A 24,919-nucleotide genomic window follows, 5' to 3' on the forward strand; every position below is an offset into this window, starting at 1 on the left:
AACTCTTTAATCTCTAGAATGACAATATCTACTTTTGAGGAAAGTGAAATTTGATATATTTTAGAATATACACTTTGCTCTTATAGCTCGTCATAGATTAAATAACTCATATTTTTTAATTATTCTTAAAACTCATAAATTTTAGTTATTTAATATATATTAAATAAGAACACATCAGTTAATTAATGAATAAATTAGATTATTAGAAAATAATGTATAATTTAGAATGAACAAAAATGAAAATAAACTTATAAAAGGAAGAAAATTCATTACTTTAATTACATTAAGAATAGTTAATTAATGAATAAATTAGACTATTAGAAAATAATGTATAATTTAGAGTGAACAAAAATGAAAATAAACTTATAAAAGGAAGAAAATTTATTACTTTAATTACATTAAGAATACTTTCTTAAATTATGAACAATAAAAATAAAATTATTATAAAATAGAAGAAATATTTTTTGACTGAAGTACCTTTTTTATTTTTGAAATACAATTGTCTATAAATGAGTTCAATTTAATTTTTTTAAACTAAAATTCTGTATTTTTATTTAAATTTAAATAACTATTGACCTAATAAAATATTATAGATTTAATAATACATACTTATTTTATAGTTTTGAATATTAAAATTTTTTATTATTTTTCAATTAAAATAAAACTTCAAAATACAAAAATAAAATAAAAATAGTGAATAATTTTAATATTTATTAAAATTATATTTTATTTATTAAAAACTACTTCATTAAACGATGATATATTTAGATTTAAATATAAAATTTAATGTGTTATTTGATAAAAAAATTTAAATAGATCTTATTTAGTCCCTAATTAGACGTTTTTTCATATTTTTAAAATTTGATTGCAAATTTTCAATATTTTAATAAATATACTTATATTTAAAAATATATTGTTTCATTTAAAATGTTACTTCACTAATATACCTCTTTATACGTACGATATTGTACAAAATGAAACAGCAAATGCGTTTTATTATGATAAATCATATATGTATAAATATGCCAAAGAAAACCGGTTTGAACCGGTGAATCAAACACCGCACTGACGTGGATAGATGGCTGGCAAAAACTGTCCATGTAGCAGGCGAAATAACAGAGGGATGGGATGTTTCTGATGGGCTACTCTAATAATATAATCTCAACTCTTTTCCCGCGTGCATACCACACTCTCTTGCATGCTTTTGCTGATCCTCAGTGTATTGTGCTTCTTTGTTTTTTATTTATTTATTTATATATATACACGAATTTTCTTTTGTTTTTCTTTTTTCTTTTTTTTTAAAAGAAAAGACGCAGCCCCCTGCAGCTTCATCAGCGAACTGGTCACATGAGCAGAAGTCCCCATTAACTTAATCATAACCTATCAGTGTGTTTGGAAAACATTTTCAGGCAGAAGGGAGGAATAAAGAATGGAAAAAGTAAATAAGAAGGAAAAACAAAAGTGATGGTGAATAATTTTCTTCTCCTTGTCCGATTTGAATTTAGAATTACGTAAAAAACTTAATTACAGTGAATTTATTGTTTTCCTAATCAATTTATCTACAATGATGCTATTTTTGCTACCAAAAGGAAACTCCATACCAAAATGATTGAGGTTAGCTTCATGCATTTCTAGTTCCTCTCTTCCTGAAAGAGGCTTAAACATGAATAGCATAAGAATTCTCTTTAACACAGTAACACACCAATTTCTATTTCTATCATTTGTCAATGATTTGTTATCATAGCTCAGAGATCATGCTTTACAACCTTTATTCCTTTTTCTCTCTCTATATATATAACACAGACAACCCAAATAATAGTAATAATAATAATAACAATAATTACAGAGCATCAACTAGAAAAGTTTCGAAACACTTTGAAACACCATTCTCGAATGCATGCATTCAAATCAGAAGAATGTACAAGATATGCACCATTTCCCACTCCTTAGTGGGAAACAGCATGAACTTTTCAAATAAGCTTTCAATTACTTGGATCTTCACGAGGAAAATTTTAAGGAGAACATATTAGAACTACATGTGATAGCCTATATAAAAACCCCCCATGGAATCAGGATACACCAAAAATACCACTTAGGAGAGACGGTATTTGTCCCCCTCTAGGGTAATTTGCTTGGAAGAAAACAAAAACAAGAAAAAAGAGAGAGAGAGAGAGAGAACGAGGGAAGAAAGGTGAGGTAAGGAAAAGACGAAAAAAACCCCTACAACAGATACAAACCTATTGATAACTTAAAAAGAGAGGTACCCTATTGGTTTTCCAAATCTGATCTCAACAATAGTCTGCTTATGAAGGGCGACATAGCCGCAAGTAATGCCTTAGGGCACTCCTCATGTGGAAGATGGCCACATCCAGATATGGCAACCAGTCTCTGCATGTACCAAAAAAAAAAAATCAAATAAGTAATATCTTCCATTTAGAACTTCTTCCAGAGTTACTAATCTCATGGAAGGTATTTTCTGGAAAAGAAAAAAAAATTTCAAAATTTTTTTTTGTTTATCTTAAAAAATTTTCCATTGGAAAAACTTTTAAGAAAAATATTTTCCAAATGCAAGTTATTTTCTGCCAACAGTCTTGGCGAATGTATGCAGATCTGTTCCAACTTAAAGACTCCAACAATGTATGAAGCCATGAAATAGAGAAGAGAGGAACTTACAGAATTTACAAGTTTTGAAGCCATAACTTGAGAGGACTTGAGAGGGACAAGGGCATCTTCAGCTCCAGCAATGACTAACACCGGCATATTTTCCACCGCTTTCAGCAATGATGCATAAATCTGTGGTGAAAGGACAGTCTCACATGAAAGTTTACCTATCTCATGGAGTGCTTCATCCCATCCTTCTACATATAGAGGAGCCTGATTGCACAGGAGAACAGCCAAGTTAATACTAATATCAACATATTGGAATATCACTAGCACAAGAAAGAAATCATTCAAATCTTGTGCATCATGCACAACTGCACTTGGAAAAAAACTGCCAGATCAGTGAATAATAGGTCTACTGATGGTTGCAAGTGCAAAAAACTGTATCTCACTAGAGGAGCCATAATACCTTATAGAGACTTAAAGTCTCTGCTGTTAGTTTGGTAGAGTCATACCATGCACGCCTGTTCACCACTTGAACAATTTCTGTTCGAAGAAGAGGACGCACCAGGTGCTTCTTCCCAAGTGAAGTGCGCAAGAGTATCCTAGCAAAAGCAGGAACCACTTCTCTTGACAAGCTGACATTTAGCAATACCAGTGCCTTTATTGTAACCTGAATGATGCAGAGACATATGAGAAACAAGAAAAAGGTTTACACACCTTGTTAAGATACGCAAAACCTGCAAAGTGCTTTCTGTCTTATTTAAGTTAAAATGTGAAAGTATATGGAAAAAAGTCATAACAGACTAGCTATCCAAGAATACATGTATAAAATTTATACCGTGCACAATTAGAATTTCTTTTTAGTGGCAGGACAACAAGCCAGTAATTATTCTTACAATCATTAAAAAAATTTCAGAAGTAATGCTTGTAGAATGACAGAGGAAGCATCAGAAACCAGCATAAAAGAGAGAGCACAAAAACATGTGCATATACAACAGAGTAAGTTAACAGCACCCAATGTCATTGGCTCCATCCTCCAAGCAATAATAGTGGCAGCCATAGCAGCCTTCCTACGCATCATCTAATTCATTATTTCTAGTATAAAGCAGAGCATAAAAGACTGAAAATATCGCCCTATTCTTTTGTTATTTAACTCGCTTTCTTCCCATCTTCTACTTTTGTTATTAAATCTAAGCCACACAACATACTTTCAGCTTCTGTTATATATAAACATATATAATATGAAAAGAAACCAAGAAATCTTACTGACATTGTAAGAATTCACAGATGTTTGAAGCCTTTGTGCAGCCATCAGAGCAAGCAAGCCTCCATCATCATGACCAACAAGCACCACTGAAGAAAACCCCATCTCAGAACAGAAAGCAAGAAGCAGGTCAACCTGAGAAACATTTAAAAACATACAATCTTCAAGTTAAAAAAAGATAAAATAACAACATCATATAGAACTACAGTATAATATAGAGCATTACCTGAGTTTCAAGCTTATAAGGATTTGGCAATTCTTTATCTTCCCAATCCTTCCGGCGAGGCCGAGAAGTTAATCCCCAACCAGGCCGATCAAAAGCAGCAACTGTGCAACCAACCTGCCGACCAAGAACCCCCATTACATGCCTCCATGAGAAGACACCTCCCCCAAAGCCATGAATTAAAACAATACCATACTGGCCACTTTCCTCCATATCTAGCTCAGGAGATTCAGAGTTCATATTGCTATTTTCATTCTCCTCAACAGAATCATCTAGATTTAAAACAGGAATTTCTTCAGAAAGTACAGGAGAAGTTGGAGAAACATCTAATAGTGGAGAATATAGGGAAGAACTGGGAAATTGATTGCTGTAACTCCTATGCAGATTATGCTGGATATTCAATGGTGCATTGAATGGCTGCCTCTCAAGCTTAAGCCGTCCTACTGTCATCTTCGGTGAGCTACAGCTTGGAGAAGGTTCAAGAAAAGCAGTAGAAGATAAAGAGCGAGGGGGCGAGCTAGGCAAGCAGAGCTTGTAGTGTACAGTAAGCCCTTGGCATGTAATGAATAAGCTATCTATGTCAGCAAGTAATCTGATTGGGAGTTCCCCTTCATTGTGAACAGTTCCAAATGGCTTTCGCCTCATTTCACTGTCGCTTTTCGGGGTTCTTCCTGCAGTTGGAGTGGGAGACCGTGGCACCTTCTGGTAACCAGAGAAAACATTTTTGCAAGACAGCACCTGTAATTTCAATTCAACAGCTGTAAGGGAATCAAATTTTTTAGATGTTGAAGTTAATTGCAAGCTATCGCCAACCAAAGGAAGTTCAGATTATGTGGCCAAAAAGCCTAACTGTAACTAAAAGAAAATCTAGTCTACAATCAGAATACTAAGAAGGAAACACAACACATATTTCCTTTTGACAACTACAAAATTGGAAAATATTTTAGTTCTAAATAAGCAAAACTCCATGGAAAAACAAGGTAAGATGCTGCATAGGGAAATTAAAGAGATGAAAGAGGTCAACTAAAAACTACTGTATAACTTACAGCTTCAGGATCAACTCGGTGAAACAAAAGTTTTCTCCTCGCTCTGCAACTCGTTCTGTACGCAACCACAGTGTGGCCAAGAGCAAAGACCACTGATGAAAGAAACAAGACAGGCATTCCCCATGATTTCTTCAAGTGGAGTTTTTGCCTTGCAAGGGAAGTTGAAGCTTCAGCCTCAATTTGAGAATTCACAGTGAAAACACAAGCCTTAACTGAAAGAAGAAGAACTGAAAAAACAGAACAGAGGGTCACAGTTCCAAGGTAGGGACCATATGAGAGAGCAGGGGCATCACACATCAAATAAACACCTGCGATCATGGACAACAAAAGATCACAAAAGAGATGACAAATAATGATCATTACTGCTACTATAAACATATCACATAAAACTTAAAGAATCGCATGCACGGAAGGTATATCAGCTCAACCATTTCTCCTAAATGCATAAAATATGATCACTAATAAAAATCTATAGCAAAATTTCTGGACAAAGAATTAGAATAGAAAATCAATATATTCCATTTGACAATTTTAAGTGCTTGTCATCATTCAGTATGTTCCATTTGACAAATCTAAGTGCTTGTTATCATACTTCATTCCATATGAACGCAGTTCATTAACTTAAATTTTCTTAGCAACTCCAGAAAAGAAGAAACCCATCAGCTTTTGAAAAAGCATTAAAACCATATTATTCCACCCATTCAGAAAGTATTAAGAAATTAAGAAACTTAAAGTCAAGATTCCTTCTGTACCACCATGTAGAACCCACAAAAATGAAACCTTCCCCTCAAGTTGTCTGCAACTAGACATAAAATTCAATAACATGGAAATGGCGTAAAAGAAATATGTACACATTCACATAATCATTACATAACATTGCACAAATAAGGCACAAAAGATGTTATTCAGCAAAGGGTTAGATTACTGCACTGCGAGCTTTTCTTTTTCCTTCCTAATTTCACTAACGAAGTCACGATCAAAAAATGAGCAAATAATGAAATTTAAAATATTTCTTCTCTTAACTCTCAACGTGATAACTTCAAAAATACAGGATTTAAAGGGGGAAAAAATCTAAATGTGCAAGCGAAAATAAATGAGGAACAAAAATCCATAATTTCGATTGAAACATGCAAAACCAAGCGCCAATATCAAATCTATACTTTTAAGAAAAAATAAATAAATTTCAAAAATTTAAAAAAAAAAAAGAATTTCAAAGAAAAAAAAACGTACAGATTATGATAAGAGATCTGACAACGGAAACAATAGGAATATCCGTCAAGGAGCTCTTGAAGGCGTATCTATGCAAATGCTCCTTAAATCTATAGCAACTCAAACAAGTAAAACTGGAAACCAACACGCATGGCACCAATACATCCCCAATCGCCACCAGCACCGGCATAGACGACACCAGCAGAGACGCCACCATCGCCACCATGAAAATAACCGTGCGTACACATCTTCTGACTTTGTCCAACAAGAACACACATCCTTTAGCCGGCGCCATTGGCGTAGAGTTCTATCCACGCAGCCCCTCCAATTCAAACAAAATAACAATCAAACAGCAAAAGACAAACAATTAAATTAATCCGTTCTTGGTTCTTAACGTTATATCCGACTTGAAACCCTATCGGAGGATTGAAGGCGTAGAAGATTCTGATCAGGCGGCGGTTTACTGGCCATTAGAGTTGGATCCATTCAATCTCTCCGTTTAGGACGAGGCAGAAGAACAAATTGAGAATCAATGGAAGCAGCATAAAGATATTGATTGATCCATGGTGTCGCTAGGGTTTCAATGGCAGCAAAAGAGAAAGGGAGAGGTTTCGATCTTTTCTTCTTCTCTTCGGTTTCTTTTCTTATTTTTGAAACATCTGACGTTGTGCTAAGGTGTTTTTGTGCATATGTGCATCTGTTGTGTGTTGTTTTTTACGTCTCTATTTCTCTTTCATCTCTCCGGTCCTCGCTTCTCTCTCTTCTTCTCCTTCTCCTCCTTGCTATTGTGGTTTTTTCTTTTTAATAATAATTAAAAAAATAGTCGTTCGTATCGTTTAATTTTTTTTTTTTTTAATAAAAGTTGTGGGAAGTCGTAGTACTGATTCCGGTCTGGTGCATATCTGGCAGCTTTACTGTGCGTGGACTGAAATGCCCTTGTTTCAGTTTTTTATCAAGCCGAAAATATTTTTTCTAAAGGAGTATAAGTAAAAAGTGACCATTACAGTCAATATCGAAAATATTTTTTAAAAAATAACTTATGAAGGATGGTATTAATTGTTCTAATAAATTTAATAATTAAATTATATGTAAAAAATAAGGATATTATGATAAATTTTAGTAGACCTAATTTTTAGAAATAAATAAAAAGAAAAATTAAAGTAATTATTGAGAGAGAAAGAGAGGGGAGAGAATGTGACCGTTATAGAGAGAGGAGAAACGGAGAATTTGAAGATCGTGGTCGGGACCAGAAATCTAAAAACCATCCCCCACCGAACCCGGGTCACGTCGACATCTACCACTCTGCACACCGCCGGGTCCCACCCTGTCTGCACCCTGTTTCTGCCCCGACGTTGCAATGGTCACAGGGGGCCACTACAAGAATTAACCATCCCCATGTTCTGAAAAGTCGTTTTCTATAAATTTTTTTATTTTCATTTTATTTTAAGATTGTACTTTTAATTTCATATTTTATAAAATTAAAATATAGATGAAAATTAAGAATATGTTTGATATAAAGATTTTGAACCGTTAATGAAGACTGCATATTCAATCGATGCTCCATACTCATTTGTTAGCAATTTTCAATAATTATTATTTGCAAGATAGATCCTCTAAATTATTTTATCTCAAAAAGTATGAAATTTTAGAGATGTTTACAAATAATTATCACTACTTCAAAATAAAACAAATAAAAAAAATCATTAAACATCTTCTTTAATCTCTCTTTAAATCCTATGTAATTTTATTTACATTATTATGTTTGTGGATGAAAGCACAGTTAGAAGGAAGAAAAAAAGAGAGAAATAGCAAAAAAGAAAAGAAGCTTTAGTAACCAAAAGATGTAAGAGACAAAAGGAAGACCGAGAAAATGAAAATGTGACATAAAGGAAAAAACTGTGAAAAAGTAGACGTATTCGCTCACCTGGTAAGTTGCTGATGTTGCAATTTAGTCCCTGCCTTGTTACTTTCCAAGCTTTTATTTTTCAATTTTTATGCAAGTTGAAAATGGAAATTCAACAGCTGAATTAAAAGCCAACCTAGAACTGCCCACAGCCTGATTTCATTCTGACTTCGAATCGATTTTAACTAGAATAGTTCTATTGATTCCGGTCTTGAATTTAACGGATTGGATTTTAATCTGATTCTTGGTTTAAATCCGACAGTGACTAGGCTTGGCTTTACATCCACACTTTGCAAATTCTAATTCTTCAGCAAAATCAACAAGGTACCTTAAATGCAAAACTTCATAAATAATTCTCCTAGCTGGCTACTTGCAAGATATTGACATATCAAGAAGTTCAAAATTCTAACAACTCATACTTCAATAACGGGGGCATGGTCACATAAAGACTATATATATATATAAATAATAAAAAAATAATACGTAAATATTGATGAAATTATTGTTAAGTTTATTTTCATATAAATTTCAATTTATTATTATCGTATTTTAAGTTGACCATCCATGATAATATTTGAATATTCTGGAGAAAATAATTACTGAAATTGAGTCAGTGTATCAAATTTTAATTTCCTTTTTGAGATTTGTTATTAATTATACTTTTAATTTAATTAAATTTATTATTAATGGATGATTTGATTCTAAGGATGCATTATTTCTCTTGTTGACTAATAGGCCACTTCTAAGACTAATAGGCCACTTCTAAGTTAAAGTCTAAGCATAACAATCATAGTGGAAAATTATGGATTCTTTATAATGCTTAAGCTGACTAAATCACTTGCCTATTCCACTAACCATGATAAACACACCTACTATATTTAAATTTATTTGATTTTTTAATTAATTTTTATAATAAAAAAATCGTATATAACCACTTGATTATTTGACATAAATTTGAATTGAGTTTTTTTTTTTTTTTGAATTTTAAATTTGAATTGAGTTATCATTACTGTGAAGTTATTAATAATAATAAATGAAATGATTCTCTTAGTAAGAATGAGTTGTACACAATTAATTTATTGAAGAACTTTTTGCATTCTTGGATATGCTTTTTTAATAATTTTCAAGTTAAAAGAGACCCCACAAAAGGTTCCCTCAAACCTTTTTGCCATGTCACAATATTAAAATTTAAATTTAAATTAAATTTTGGCATTCTGTCCATTAAAACCTCTGTACTTGTGAAGTTTAGAATTATGGTTGAATCTTCAATTCCACTATTAATTTTTAAACTAATTAAAATGGTAAAATTTTGACGTGAAATTAACCATTTAGTGATTTAAGGGTTTATTTTATCATGCAAACAATGAAAACTAAAGAAGTTAGGTTAACAAGTGGTCCCCTTTGTAGAGTTTGCAGGCAGTAGCCTACCACAAGAAGAGCCTTACTGGAACTTAGCTGTGAGCAGTGTCACTACTTTGGATTTTTCTTTTTCAATTAATCATCTTAATATAAGGAAGTTAGCTTCTAGGGGGCAATATAAAGTGCCAAATAAGTCCAACTATGTACAAAATGAGACAATAATAACCATGATTAACGCAGTGGGTTTTCTCTGTCTTTCAGCAAAGGGTACCCATCATATACGAGTTTCTGATTTTGGGTTTGATTTTATTTGGTTATGGGTTTTTTTTTTTTTTTTTTTTTTTTTAAATTGTGTGTTGTTTTTATGGTTTTCCATATGCTTGTTGTTGATCGTCAGAACTCTTTGGGTCAGTGGTTAATTAGCACCTGAGTCCTATGTTTAGCTAATTATAGTCGCTTTATGGCTATGATAAACATCCGACGACAATTCTTGGCGGTGAGCACCAATGAATATGGAGGCTTGGTTATGCATGGTTGGTTTTGGAGTGCTGCTTGGTCTGCGTGTTGCCGTATGTGGCGATCTTTATTGTTACTCCTTGGCTGCATTTTGTGATGGCGGTTGATATGGTGGCAGTTGGTGCCGCAGCAGTCAGTGCAGTGACAATTGGTGAACATATCAGGCGTCTTCTATTCTAGGGTAATGTTTGGACTGGGTTGGAATTTTTTAAAAGCAATTTCATTAGTATTGATAAGAAAAAAAAATATATATATTTTGAACATGCAAACTCTTTTACATTAAAGGGCTCGTTGGACTAAGTAAAAAAAATATAGAAAAAAATAAGCCTTGTAATCTAAATCTACCTCAAAACTCAATCCATCGCTCATACTGCTCACCTCTGCAAAATCGGTACCATAAAACAATCGCCACTGACGAGGCCGCAAGCAAAAACCTCAACAACCACAGCAATGGCAAGTCTAAAACAACTGCATAAACAGCAACAACGGTAGGCCCAGAAAATAAAAAAAGAAAACAGGAAAAACAGGGATATGCACAAGTAGCACCAGACAATGACAGCACTAAAAAGCCAAATCAACCACCATACCAAGCACTCAAAGACCATCGAAGAATTGAACTTGAAGTTTCCACTGGCCACCGCCGCTCATTAGAAGGGGAAGCGACAGAGTTCACGGACTCTGAACGACCAATGGGAGCTTTTGCGGTCTCTAAATTGTCATCGTCACCCGGCAATAACTCTTTATCAAAATGAAGAATATCGACTTAAAAATCGACTCATACCCAAATAATACACGAAAATCTCAAATCCAAATAGAATAAACGGAAAAGAAATACCAATTTAAAAGGAAAACGAACAAAACTATATATTAGGTGACAAAGAGGAGGTTCTGAAACCGGAACACCATCTCTATCGGCATCCGCAAAATGCAAACTGAAAGACTCTCACTTTCTTTCTGATTAATCTACTCCCTCTTCATAAAAGAAAGCTTATATTATTTCAATCCATCACTTCATATATTTATGGGATTACAAAATCCACATTTTTATTATAAAAACACATAAAATCCAATTGAAACTAACACCACTTAGAAAATTTTGTAAAATTGCCAAGAAATTATCTTTTAATATTAATTTTTAAATTTTGTCTTCTTTTTTTTCAATTTAAAATAAGTCATGGCTACTTGATAAATTCAGCCGTTGTAATTGAATTTACTCTCAAATCTCAATATCAACATTAACTCACATGTATTATAGTTGTCACCACCCATTTAAAAACAAACAAAATCAACATCTAAGTACAGTGTTAAAAAGCTTGATTGGTGGTGGGGTTTATAGACCATTAAATCAAAACCCTAATCTTGTTGGTAAAGATGTTCCTCAATCTTTAGTGATGTGATTTTTTTTTCATGGAAAAAGTATGAGTGCATCACCATCTACAAATCAAAAGCTTGGAATAAGATTGAATTGGTAAAAAAAAAACAAAGTAGTTGAGTTGGATTTGAACTTTGAAGTGATGCAAAGATATTTGTCATCGTCTGCAAAGGTTGTTGAGATGTTTGTATTGCTTGTTTGGTTGGACTATTTTTTTATAATTTATAATATAATTTATGAAATTTAGTTTTTATTTTTTTAATAGCAAACAATTTGTTTAAGTTTTTATTTTATTAATGAGATAGTTTTTCTGTTAAATTTTTTATTAGTAAACTATATACTGGAAAAGTTAAATTAAATGAAGTAAGTTGTTAGATTTTATTTATTTAAATCAATAAAAAATTAAAATTTCTAATTCATTTTCCGTATTTCGAGTTTGTAAATAGTCTATTAAACATAAATTTATATTCAGTCTACCCATTCAAAATTTAAAATTTTAGAGGGCACTGATCTTGCGAAGCTCTTGAATCTGTTTCTGATGCTAAAGCTAGGAAAAAATGTTCGGCTTTTTTTTGTAAAATAAAAAATAAAAAATAAAGTGAAATAAAAAATTTCTAAAATAAAATAAATTTTGAAAATAACATTTGAAATAAGGTGATTCACGTATGCGAATAGCTATTTCGATATTCAAGTGAGTAATATATCACAGAAAATGAGTGTAAGAAAGTAGTTTGAGTTATCAATGAGAGAATCACTCATCCCCTTAAATAAAATCAAATTTTCGATTTTCATGAATCAAATATTCATTTGGAGCATTTTATCTATAATTAATCTGGTGCGAACATAATTTAATCTCAATTCAATAGATTTAAAAATACTTATAATTAATACTAAAAAAATAGCTTGAATTTAGAATAGCGTATAAAAATGCATATATTGAACCAACTAAACATGAAATTTTATGTTTTATAGGCGTAATGAGATCTGCACTTTTAAAACTATTCATCATAATTTATTAGAGTCTTACTATATGATCTTATTCTATAATAATAGTTCATGGCATATTTTAAATAATTATTATATTGTACCATTTAATAAGCCTTATAAATATATAATTTTTTTAGTTCAAATAATATTTTACTAAAATAAATAAAGTGTAAACTAAGAAATAAAATATAAAATATTATTTAACTATATTAATCATATTTTTCAAAAATAAATATAAACTTTAATTTTATAAAAGTAACTAACATAATGGAAAATAAGCTTGAAAATGTACATGTAAATCCATTTGCTATAATTTTATTAATTTAAATTTAAATATAAGATTACTTATTATAAATTTAGTTAATATATCATATATTTATTAAATAATATATATATATTCAGATACATATAAAAATTATTTAAATATTTTATTACCTAAATATATAAGTTCGAATGTATATAAAAATTATTTGAATTAGTTTATTTGAAATTTATATTAATTTTAAATTAAATATTTATTTTTAATAATATAAAATAATAAAATATGTTGGTTGGAGTTAGCAGGACTTCATGAAGTAGATTTGGTTAGCTTTGAGAATTGATAAACCCAAATGATCTCATTTTGTCAGTTGAAAGGAGTTGGTTTACCTTTAAGCATTTGTTTAATGAAGAAATTATTAGATGGGCTTGGGCACAATTAAGCATAAGGCTGAAAATAGAGAGTGAGCGCAATTCTCATCTTTAGTTTTTAGGGGGAAATGGAAATAATGAATGAAAAAAATACAAGAAAAAATAAAAGCAGTGAAAATAATTATTTTTCTTCCATTGTTTGAAAGTTATAAGGAAAATAAGAGGGAAAAATAACTTCTTGTAATAGTAAAATAACTATTTTACTATTTATATTTATATTTAATATTTTTAAATTTAAAAAATAAAATTTAATATTATTTTTCTTTATTTTTTAATTTTTAGTAACGCATAACCGCCGTCTGATATAGTGACATCTATTCCAGTCACTCAAATTCGTACATATGAATATGCTTATATATTTTTCTCTGTCAGACAATTATTTAATTCTCCCGACGCACATGTTGATAAGGCTGCAAGATAATTATCTTCCATCACATCACGGATTAAGCTATTTCCTGGTAAACCCACACATAAGATTAGTCCAGCTGCCCTAGTTACGGGTCGAAACACGAAATATTGAACCGATCTGTTTTAGAAAGTTCTAATAAATTTTTTATTTATGATTTTTTTTAGAATTCGATCTTTGGTGGTTATCAATATTTATAATTAAAATAAATAATTTTAAGGATAAAAGTATAATTATATTCATTTTATACTCTCTTTTTATTCAATTTAGAGAGAGTAACAGAGTGATACTAAGTCTAATTTGTTATTTTTCACATTTATTTTTCTTTTTTCATTTATTTTTCTTCGATTTAAATAAAATAAGAGAAAAAATATTTTATTTTCCTTTTAAATTTTTCTTTCCCTCTAAATATCTTTAACACCCATTAATATTCCTTAAATTTTATAGTTTGTGACGCATCGTTACTATTAAAATATTAATATTTTTTATACGACGTAATTTATTTATTTAAAAATATTCTTATTGGACTCATAATCCAAACAATCAATTAGGCCCATATCATATTGGACAACTTCTCCACTCATCTTGAAAGAAATTGCCATTTGAAACCATCTTACTAAACTTATTTAAAAAATATAAAATTATAAATTTCAATTTCAATTTAATTTATCATATTTGAAATTCAACTATTAAATATATTAACAACTACTTTTTTAGTCTTTCTCAGAAGAGAAAGCTGCAATCAAAGTGATTTTTTTTTTCTTTTGATGAAAAAATAGTATTAATTTATTTTACCTTTAAAATTGAGATGTTCCATCATAGTAATATATTCAGAAATTAAATTTCCAATTTGGCTCCGTAAAAAAAAAAAAAAAAAATTCCTTACCTGAAGTCGACGACTACCAAAGGAGTGTAAGTGGTCAAAGTTGTACAATTAGACTAGTAAGCTTGCATGACAATGGGGATTATTTTTTTATTTTATTTAATTATAGGTGAATGGGGATTATTTTTTCAATGTTATTATTTTATTTTTATTGAAAATATTTTATAATTTTTATTTAGTGAGTGCATATATAATGAAATATAAAAAAAAATATATAATTCTTGAAAATCTTTAGTTTCAATTCAATAATCAAATGTGTAGATCTAAGAATAATAAATAATAGCTTATTATCAGCAGCCTAATTTTGACAGTCAAATTCAAAGCATTGCTCCTAAGTCCAGAATCAGTCCTTCACAAAAGGTTTGGTTTTCAAAAGCCGGAATAATTTATTTTTAGAATACGATAGCCTCATTTTTAATTATTTTTTACTTTGAGAAAATTAAGTAGTATTATTTTATTATTTATTTTTCTATCTATTACTTATCATAGTTTCTCATTAGTTGATTAATTAAATACTAATTATTAAAATTAGTATTTTTTTAAACCAAATTAGTCATTTTAATTAGTAATAAAAACAATAATTAGAGCCGCCAAAGTAATGTAATGCACTTCATATAAAACAAATACATTTCAGTGACAGACAAAACATGAGATGGAATATTCCATATGTGAAATAAATATAAATTTTGGTGCCGTTTTTGTTTTAAACTAAATATGTTTTGTCTATTTCTTTTTTTCAAGTGAATTATGATTTATTCTTTGTATTAAAATGCACATAAAAAATTAATGGAAACTATGTAAATAATTATTTATTTACAGAGAAAAATGAGATTTATATGAATTTAAGAAACTATATATTTTTCCTCCATTGGCAATTAGAAAAAAAAAATCAATTAATTTAGCTAAACAATATTTTAGCAATGCCTACATGTCCACATCAATGCTTGTCCAACAAACAACTGCAATCCATTATTAACACAAACTCTTTATAGTGGGCAACTTGCATTTTTCACGTGAATATGGACTTGTCTAGTTGTCAAATTTATAATAATAAATTTTAAAAATCACTTTTTACTATATAAAAAAATATTAAATTTAAATTAAAATCATAATAATTTTAATAATTTTTTTTATAATATATAATACATATTTATCTAGTATCCATATAAGGTCCGAATGACCAAATCTCAATAGTTAGTAAATAGGACACGGTGCCTTCCAATCTGATGGGGAAGGGACAATCAGTCAATTTCCCATTAGGGTTGTGACACTTACCGTGGGATTACGGTATTGCCTAAAAAAAAAACATGGGGATTATGGCCAACAAAATTTGACTTTGATTTCTCCGAACGTGAAGTGTATTAATATTATAAATAAAATAAAATAAAATAAAATAAATATATAAACGCCTGCCTGGCTGCTTGCTTTGCCAATAAGATACTGTTCATTTTAAAATACATAATTCTGATAGGCTAGTTTCCTTTTTAGGATTTAAATATTTATAAAAAGTTAATTAAATTGATTTTTTTTAATTTTTTTAAATTTACTCATTTGATTTCTGTATTAATTTATTATTATTTTTTTAAATATGGTAAAAAAGAAGTAATTGGGTGGAAGGGAGGCCACCTGATTTGACTTTGAAAATTATGGAATTATGAGTTAGAATGTTTTGGTCTTATTTTGGCAACGAAGCTTACAAGAAAGGTGCACTCGTGTTGTTTTTTAGCAAAATCATGGTTTTGAGAAAGGCCGATTCTAATTATTTACTGAAAAAGATGTTTAAATCAGATTCATCTCTAATGAATATTCCCATTAATCTATCTCATAATTACAAAAAATTGAAAAAATAATTAAAACTTAGATATTCACAAAATTACATGACAGATTTGCCCTTTAGTGTTTACCAATTACCAACAAAAAATATATAGAAAATTGAATGACGACACGAACTTTCACACAGCTGTAGGCTGCAAGGAAAGGGCAAGGGCAAGCACACCTCACAGGCAATGCATTATACTTGGCCACCTTCACATCTCAGGTGTTACTTTCAATCCTCCCCATGCATCATCACAATGAGGAAAATAAGGCTAAAAAGTTCATAAAAAGTGCAAAATATCTCAAGGGCTTTTAAGTCATATAGTACATCAAATAAGGGCATTTTGGTCATAAATGCATATCCAGGGTGAATTAATTAATTATAAATAAATAATCAAAATAAATCTATAAATTCAGTTATTTTGATAGATTCTATTTGATTGGATTTAATTACTAACTAATAATTTATTTAAAAAATTCAATTATTAGTAAACGATTCGATTACTTTTAATTTGATAATTATATTTTTATAATTAATTATTTTATTTTATTTTAATTAATTCAGTTATAACTGATAACAAATCAAATATTTAAATTTCAATTAAATTTGATTTGATTTTAATCTCAATCCGATTCAATTAACGGAATGGCAGCCTACACTGAGGATACATTTGCTCTCCTTTGATTATACCCCACCAACACTTTCTTCTCCTTTCATTGCTTTGCTTCCCCACCTACCTCTTTCAACTATTTTTCCACTACAATTTGTCTCCTTCCTCAGCAGAATCGAAACCTTTATCAGCCGCTCTACTACCAAACAGCTTCCTCTTAATTGGCTCTGTGAAAAATTGAGATAAATCCCCCAAAGTTGAGTTCTTTCTGTAAAAAATTGGTTCCGGTAATTAAAGTTTTTGATAGGGTTGTTTTTGTATTTAAAAACTATCGAGGGTTTTGAATAAAACGATATTTATATTTGCTAAGATTCTTCTGTCTCTCCGAGCAGTCTCCTTTTGGCCACCTTATCTCTCTATCTCGGTGACTCTCTTGAAAAACCAACTTCTGGGTTGTCTTCAAGGGACCTGTTGAGAGATAGAGAGGTAGTGAGAAGAAAAAATGGAGGCTGTGCTACAGACTAAAGGGCTTTTTTCTTTACCACCAAACCCCAAAACAAGAGCTTCTTTGTACCCCTCACAGGGCTTAAAGCACAGACTTTTTGCTGTTAAACCCAAAACCGTTGCTGGGTTTTCTTTATCTTCAAATGGTTTGCCTAGATTTCCTACCGTTGTGTCGAAACCAAATGGGTTTCTCCCAAAAGATAGAGATTTGCATATTTGCAGGGCGGAGGCTGCAGCTGCGGCTGATGGGCAACCTTTATTTGGTGAAGCTGAGAAGCCTAAGCTCTTGGGTATTGAGCTATCAACCCTCAAGAAGATTATCCCACTGGGGTTGATGTTCTTTTGTATTCTTTTTAACTACACAATCCTCAGAGACACGAAGGATGTGTTGGTCGTGACAGCAAAAGGGAGTAGTGCAGAAATAATACCATTTCTGAAAACTTGGGTGAATTTGCCCATGGCTATTGGGTTTATGTTGTTGTACACACAATTATCTAACGTTTTGTCTAAGCAGGCTCTCTTCTACACCGTAATTGTCCCATTTATTGCCTTCTTTGGTGCGTTTGGTTTTGTTTTATATCCTCTTACTAATCAAATCCACCCTCAAGCATTTGCTGATAAGCTTCTCAATATACTTGGCCCAAGGTTTCTTGGTCCTATTGCAATTTTGAGGATTTGGACTTTCTGTTTGTTCTATGTCATGGCTGAATTGTGGGGGAGTGTGGTGATTTCTGTGCTCTTCTGGGGATTTGCCAATCAGGTATATTATGATTTCACGCTGATTCTGTTTGGGATTTAAGTTTGTTTGATTGATTTTCTATTATCATGGTTTCAGATGTTGATTTTGATTCTGGTATCAGAACCTGTAGTTTTTTTTTTTTTTTTTTTTAAATTTCGATGTAACTTATAATTATCTTCTGTTACAGATTACTAAAATCTGTATTCGAATTTTTATGCGTTATTTTCTGTCTTGTAGGTTAGAGAGTGACGCCTTATTTTTTTTGTCCAAATTATCATTTAAAGTTGGCTGGCTTGTTGGCTAATGCGATTCATCTAATTGATTTGGCTCTCTATTATCTTCCCACAAGGCCCAACGCTAATACTCTCACAACACACACACACACAAAATGGAACTTTGAACACATTAGAAGTCTCTTGTACCGTTCATATGTCAATTTTTTTTCACCTTTAAGAAAATAATGTTATTTCTGAATAATATTTGAGGATGAATATAACGGATTCTGTGAATTTCAAAAGGCAAATATTAGAATGATCTTACCATTGTCAGTGCTGGAGTGTTCATGAATAGGTTCTCTGTTTTATCATACTTAACAATTGGTTTTTTGTCTTCGAGTTTCCAGGATGTGACAGATAGTTTCACATCTCACAATTTCCAAAGTTTAGGATTCATGGAAAAAAAAAACTTCCTTTGTTGCTTGATTAAATGGCTATTATTTTCTAATCAATATTTCTTATTTAACCTTTGTTCCACCTCTGGTTATTGGTGATTGAAGCTGCAACTAAGTATATGCATATATTATGTATTTGTGCAGATCACTACTGTAGATGAAGCAAAAAGATTCTACCCTTTGTTTGGACTTGGGGCAAACATTGCTCTAATTTTCTCTGGCCGAACAGTGAAGTATTTCTCAAATTTGAGAAAAAATTTAGGTCCTGGAGTTGATGGCTGGGCCATCTCTCTCAAAGGAATGATGAGCATTGTGGTATTGATGGGTCTTGCAATCTGTTTCATTTACTGGTGGACAAATAAGTTCGTTGCTCTCCCAACCCGTAGCAAGAAGAAGAAGGTAACCTTATGTGCAGTTACTCTTTCTTTGTCCCTCTTTTTATCATCAAACTGAACCATGCATATCTTTCTGTGGTTTGAGCTAGAGTATTCAATTAGCATTTATTCCTGCTCTTTTCACATGCATTCTTGGGTTTGTGTAATGCACAAAAGGACATATGCAGAGGCATCTATGTATTTAATTATGTTTTACATGAAACTCTTTGTTGGGGTTTGTGATGAGTAAGGTCATTATCATGTAACCACTCTTGCTGATTATATTGAACTATTGAGATCATTTCATTCAATGATGATTAGATTCATTTTATGTGTATGAATATTGGAGAATCATTGTGGTGTTAGATAGTAGATCAAGCGTCACAATCAAATTGCTTTATCCTTGTTGAAAAATACTCGTGCAGGAAAAGCCAAAGATGGGTACAATGGAGAGCTTAAAATTCCTGGTCTCCTCGAAATACATTAGAGATCTTGCCACTTTGGTGGTTGCATACGGTATTAGCATCAACCTGGTTGAGGTTACCTGGAAATCTAAGCTCAAAGCACAGGTAAACTGAATTTGGTTTATGCTCCACGAGTTGTTGTCTTTATTGGCTAATTAACTCTCTTATACCTGTCCATTTTGCAGTTCCCCAGCCCGAATGAGTATTCTTCCTTTATGGGTGACTTTTCAACTGCCACTGGAATAGCAACATTCACAATGATGCTTCTTAGCCAATTTATATTTGACAAATATGGTTGGGGAGTTGCAGCGAAGATCACACCCACAGTCCTGCTTCTGACTGGAGTGGGTTTCTTCTCACTGATTTTATTTGGAGGTCCTATTCAACCTGCTCTTGTGCAGTTTGGGTTGACTCCTCTTCTCGCTGCTGTTTACGTGGGTGCCTTGCAAAACATTTTCAGCAAGAGTGCCAAATACAGTTTGTTTGACCCTTGTAAGGAAATGGCCTACATTCCCCTGGATGAGGAGACCAAGGTAACTTAGTCCAGCAACCATTGTAGATGATAATTTTGTTTTACTTTTGGAGTCTGCGTTTCACTTTTCGTGTCCGATTAATCCTGTAGGTTAAAGGAAAGGCAGCTATCGATGTCGTATGCAATCCATTGGGCAAGTCTGGAGGAGCTCTGATTCAACAATTTATGATCCTAACCTTTGGGTCACTTGCAAACTCAACTCCTTACCTTGGTGGAATTCTTTTGGTGATTGTTCTTGCATGGTTAGCTGCAGCCAAGTCTCTAGATACTCAGTTCACTGCTCTGCGTAAGGAAGAACTCGAGAAAGAGATAGAAAGAGCATCTGTTAAGATCCCAGTTGTGTCTCAAGAAGAAAGTGGAAACGGTTCTCTCATGAGTGGTTCAACACTCAATCCGGCAGCAGGTGATTCATCTGAAACAATCCCCGGCAAGGTCTAAACTATTTCTTCCACTACTCAACCGTGTCTGGCTGGAAGAATAAGCAGAAGAAATGAGAAGCGTCGTCAGGTGAAACGTCTGAACGTAGGATTTTATTATAGAAATGAATAATAGCTAAAAGGTGGTATGCATTCTACTCTTCTTTCAAGTCCACTTCTTCCCTGAATATGGGCTTACTTTCTTTTATTTTTAAATTTTTTTTTTTAAGTTCTGCTTGTAAAACTAAATTGGGTAGGTGCTAATAGAAATCTTTTTGTTGGTTCACATAATAATTCCTTGAAATTTTCTGATTATGCATAAGTTGTGCGTGCTACCATGCATCAAAATCACTTTCATTCAGTTTTTTGATTGACACTAGAAAAATACTAGCCAATGTTATTGGGTTGATCAAGAACTAATGAAGCTATTTTTCTGGCTGCTCTGTGATTAAAATTAGTTTCCTAATTCTTTTTACAGCTACCCAAAATTTTTCTAATATTATCTTCATTTAGAACACACCAAAAATAGAACATAAATGTGAAATATTACTGTTTGGAGGCAAGGTATATGCTAGAAAAGGAGGCCCCTCCATTATATTTCTTTCTTCACGGCAGGGCCTCCCTTCCATGCTTGTGAGCAAGCACTGCACGCATTTTTAGCTTTCAGATGAAGAAGTTGTAACAGCCAAAAACAAATAAAATCCGAAGTTCACGTGGGAACAATAGCGGCTATAATTTCTTTGCTTGCATGATCCAAACTTTTGGCACAATCCCATCACTTTATCATCTTCCCATCATTTGTACACTTCTCCGCATTAATCTCAGTTTTTTTTTTTTTTTATTTGTAAATGAGAAAAAGATCTCTGAGAAATTTTCTCTGTTTTACCCTGTGTTTCCAAAAAAAAAAAAAAAGCAACTGTAACGATTACCATATGGATTTATATAGCGGCTACCATGATCAATAACTTGGAAAGGCTTCTCTCCCTTTCTGACCTTTGAGCTGTAGCTAGATTTTTGGTTTTATGTTTTTGCTGCAGATTGGCTTTCAACTCTAAGAGAAACAAAGAACCTTGATGTTTTTGCTGCAGATTTGCTATCAAGTTATAATCTAAATTTTCTTTTACCATTTAAAAAGTTTAAAGTATACTTTATGGGCATATATGATCTATTTTTTAAATTTAAAATTTATTTGATTTATTTTAATAATTAAATGACCAGTTTGACAAAAAAATTTAAAGACTTATTATATAATCACTGATTAATGCATCAAAAACCAAAATAAACCTTTTTGCCTTTAAAGAATATACCCTAATTCTTTATAAGTTGAAAAGGGGTTGAAATATGAGGTATGAGAGTCTCTTTCCATGCAGGGAGACCTTACAATAAATTTTCTTTGTCCTTAGATTACACATCGAGTCACAACGTGTCATTGGAATGGAATATTTGCATTAAGCACATTTGTCTTCTCCTTCTTACCATATCTTATCCTTCTCATACTCCTCACACAACCATTCATCAAGTCTCAAACTATAAAAAATTTCAAACTGCCATGTTTATGCAGGAAAATACTTATTCATACCGAATTCATATGGACTCATAATATAAATATACAGTGGTCCTATATAAATATTTATATATTTATGTGATGTAATGGATTTATGTCCGCATATTTTTTAAGGGCATTTTAAGAACAGGCTGACCTATCTCTCTCTATAAAAAGAAAACACCATCCCCCACAATATTACTGCAAGCATAACTTCTCCTTCTCAATTTGCCTCTATCAAGACTTGTTCCCACCCAAATGAAAAGGGCAACCCAGCAAGATTCTGCTACTTCCCCTGGGAAAACATCTCAATTCGCCGCCGACTGCTGGTTCGACGATGCATGCATTCTGAATATGGACTATTTCGTTAAGACCTTAGCCGGCATTAAGGCTAAGGGGGTTCGTCCTGACCTTATTGGCTCAATCATAGCTCACTACGCCTCCAAATGGCTACCTGAGCTATCTGGAGATAATGCTTATTGTGAGAGGGAATCGCTAACCAACTTCGAAGAATCACCAGAAAGTGTCACAGCTTCGTGGATGAAGAAAAGATTTTTCGTTGAAACTCTAGTGGGTGTTTTGCCTCCAGAGAAAGATTCAATCCCATGCAATTTCCTGCTTCGCCTTCTCCGGACGGCAAACATGGTCGGAGTAGAGCCTACGTTTAGAGCTGAGCTTGAGAAGAGGATTTCATGGCAGCTCGACCAAGCTTCATTGAAAGAGCTAATGATACCATCTTTTAGTCACACTTGTGGGACTTTACTAGACGTCGAGCTAGTAACTCGGTTAGTGAAGAGATTTGTTAATTGGGATGAGGCTGCTAAAAATGGAGCTGCTGCTTTAATTAAGGTAGCAAAGCTTGTGGATTCTTACTTAGCAGAAGCAGCTGTAGATGCTAATTTGAGCTTGTCAGAATTTGATGATCTTGCTTCTGCTCTCCCTAGCCATGCTCGAGCTATTGATGATGGTTTATACCGAGCCATTGACACCTATCTCAAAGTAAGTGGTGCCCTCTGCTTAACTTTTGGTCCCTTAACCTGTCTCTGCTTCTCCTGCTAGAAATTGTAGGCTAGTGTTAATACAGATGACAATTAATGGGACTTGTCCAAATGAGATTAACATAAAAAATGACTGATAAAGCTAAAAGATCGGACTACAGTTGACACAAATTAAAGTTTTGTGATGGGTTTTACAGTTAATCAAATCTTTATTTAACAAATCCAAGCTTCTGTGGTTAATCACCAACAACTGGGAAACTACTAAGGCATGGAAAAGAGGAGGAAAAGAAGGCCCATTGTGTTTGAATATGCCTCTTCTGCTGTTTCAAAAAAGAGATGCCGAATGATTTTACCAGATAAATTAATGTCTGGAGATAAAGATAAGATTTAGATTATATATGAGTTTAGTAGATATAGCTATTAAAATTTATTTATTTTTATATTTTCTATTATGTTTTTTCCTATATAATTTATGTTTCAATAAATAAAATAACAACACTGTTGTATCTCTTTTTCCTCCTCTCAAAATCGGACAATTTGGGACCAAGAAGTAAGTGGTAGAAGACTAGTAGCTTTGTGTTGCCACCAACTTGAGATTCTTTGCTTTCACCATAGCTGTTTGATGAAGGTGTTTTTGGCTGTTTCAGGAAGCAAAGGAAGTAAATTGACATTAATACCCTTTATCTAGCATCTAGGGTTGGTTTTTGCATGATGAAGTTGTGTGGTCATAGTAACATATATACAAGGTAATGTCAGAAGTACCTTGAATTGCTATTGTTAATGCAATTCAAGGTACATCTGACAAAACCTTGCACATAAGTCAAAATTTTTCAGGTAAATTTTGTTTCATATTGAGTCTGTCCTTCTCTCTTTCTGCTCATTTATCATGTCTACAAGTGTTATATATGTTGCGTTGGTAAATTATTTGGTGCATATGTTCTCTGATTATCCCAAAAAATTTGAAGTTTTGTGAGTGATCGTGCAAATACTCGTGAAATAATTGTATCTTGCTAGGCACATCCTGCATTGACAAAGCGAGAAAGGAAGATTCTTTGTAGATTAATTGATAGCAGGAAGCTCTCCCCAGAGGCATCAATCCATGCAGCTCAGAATGAAAGGTTGCCTGTTCGTGCTGTGATCCAAGTTCTCTTCTCCGAGCAAACCAAGCTCAGTCGACACATAGATTGGAGTGGTTCCTTTAGTGGCAACAGGAGCCCGAACCCTGCAGGGCTGGACCTTCCTGGGAGGTGCTTTTCAAAACGGGAAATGAATTATCAACAAATGGAGATAAAGAAGCTGAGAGAAGATGTGATGAGGCTGCAAGGGCAATGTCATGCGATGCAAATGCAAATGGAGAGGATGGTGGAGAAGAAGAAATTAGGGTTTTTTAAGTGGAAGAAGTTGGGGTTAGTGTCAACTTTAAAAAGTGTTAGTACTGTAACAGTTGAGAAGATTGAAGAGGTTGATGGAGAAGGAGAAGCTGGGTTTGGGAGCCTGACTCCTGTGAACATGAAGACTAAGTTGATGAAGGGTAGGACTCCTCCTAAGTGGAGAAAATCTATGTCTTGAGGGTGAATTTTCGGGAAATACTTGCTGGATTCGGTCCACCATTGACGTGATCATTCTGCTAGTTAGTTACATGGTTTGTTTTGTCTGTATTAATATGAAATAATCTATATCTTTCAGCTGTTCAATTGAAATTGTTTGCTTCAACTGAAATTTTGATGAAGGTTGACAGACTTTAAAGACATATCTTATCAAATAAATATGGGATTACATATAAACAAATAT

The 24,919-nt window shown here is 32.4% G+C and overlaps 3 protein-coding genes across 3 annotated transcripts; 2 read left to right on the forward strand and 1 right to left on the reverse strand.

Annotated features, from left to right (window-relative positions):
• Positions 1–1,863: 1,863 nt before the first annotated feature.
• On the reverse strand, positions 1,864–7,133 carry LOC110613737. Its single transcript, XM_021755011.2, has 7 exons — positions 6,368–7,133; positions 5,138–5,445; positions 4,095–4,829; positions 3,875–4,003; positions 3,071–3,274; positions 2,674–2,874; positions 1,864–2,388 (listed from the first exon to the last, which is right to left on the reverse strand). The coding sequence occupies exons 1-7, from the start codon at positions 6,639–6,641 to the stop codon at positions 2,266–2,268; spliced, it is 1,974 nt and encodes a 657-aa protein (XP_021610703.1). The 5' UTR covers positions 6,642–7,133; the 3' UTR covers positions 1,864–2,265.
• Positions 7,134–17,141: 10,008 nt separating this feature from the next.
• LOC110613468 (plastidic ATP/ADP-transporter) lies at positions 17,142–20,873 on the forward strand. Its single transcript, XM_021754620.2, has 5 exons — positions 17,142–18,152; positions 18,946–19,200; positions 19,601–19,744; positions 19,825–20,172; positions 20,262–20,873. Exons 1-5 carry the CDS (start codon positions 17,391–17,393, stop codon positions 20,607–20,609), a joined length of 1,857 nt encoding a protein of 618 aa, XP_021610312.1. The 5' UTR covers positions 17,142–17,390; the 3' UTR covers positions 20,610–20,873.
• Positions 20,874–21,953: 1,080 nt separating this feature from the next.
• On the forward strand, positions 21,954–24,847 carry LOC110612969 (coleoptile phototropism protein 1). The gene is made up of 2 exons (XM_021753847.2): positions 21,954–23,129; positions 24,143–24,847. The coding sequence occupies exons 1-2, from the start codon at positions 22,389–22,391 to the stop codon at positions 24,695–24,697; spliced, it is 1,296 nt and encodes a 431-aa protein (XP_021609539.1). The 5' UTR covers positions 21,954–22,388; the 3' UTR covers positions 24,698–24,847.
• The last annotated feature ends 72 nt before the right edge of the window (positions 24,848–24,919 follow it).

The sequence above is a fragment of the Manihot esculenta genome, chromosome 4 (genome assembly GCF_001659605.2).
Source record: "Manihot esculenta cultivar AM560-2 chromosome 4, M.esculenta_v8, whole genome shotgun sequence".
NCBI classification, from domain to species: domain Eukaryota; kingdom Viridiplantae; phylum Streptophyta; class Magnoliopsida; order Malpighiales; family Euphorbiaceae; genus Manihot; species Manihot esculenta.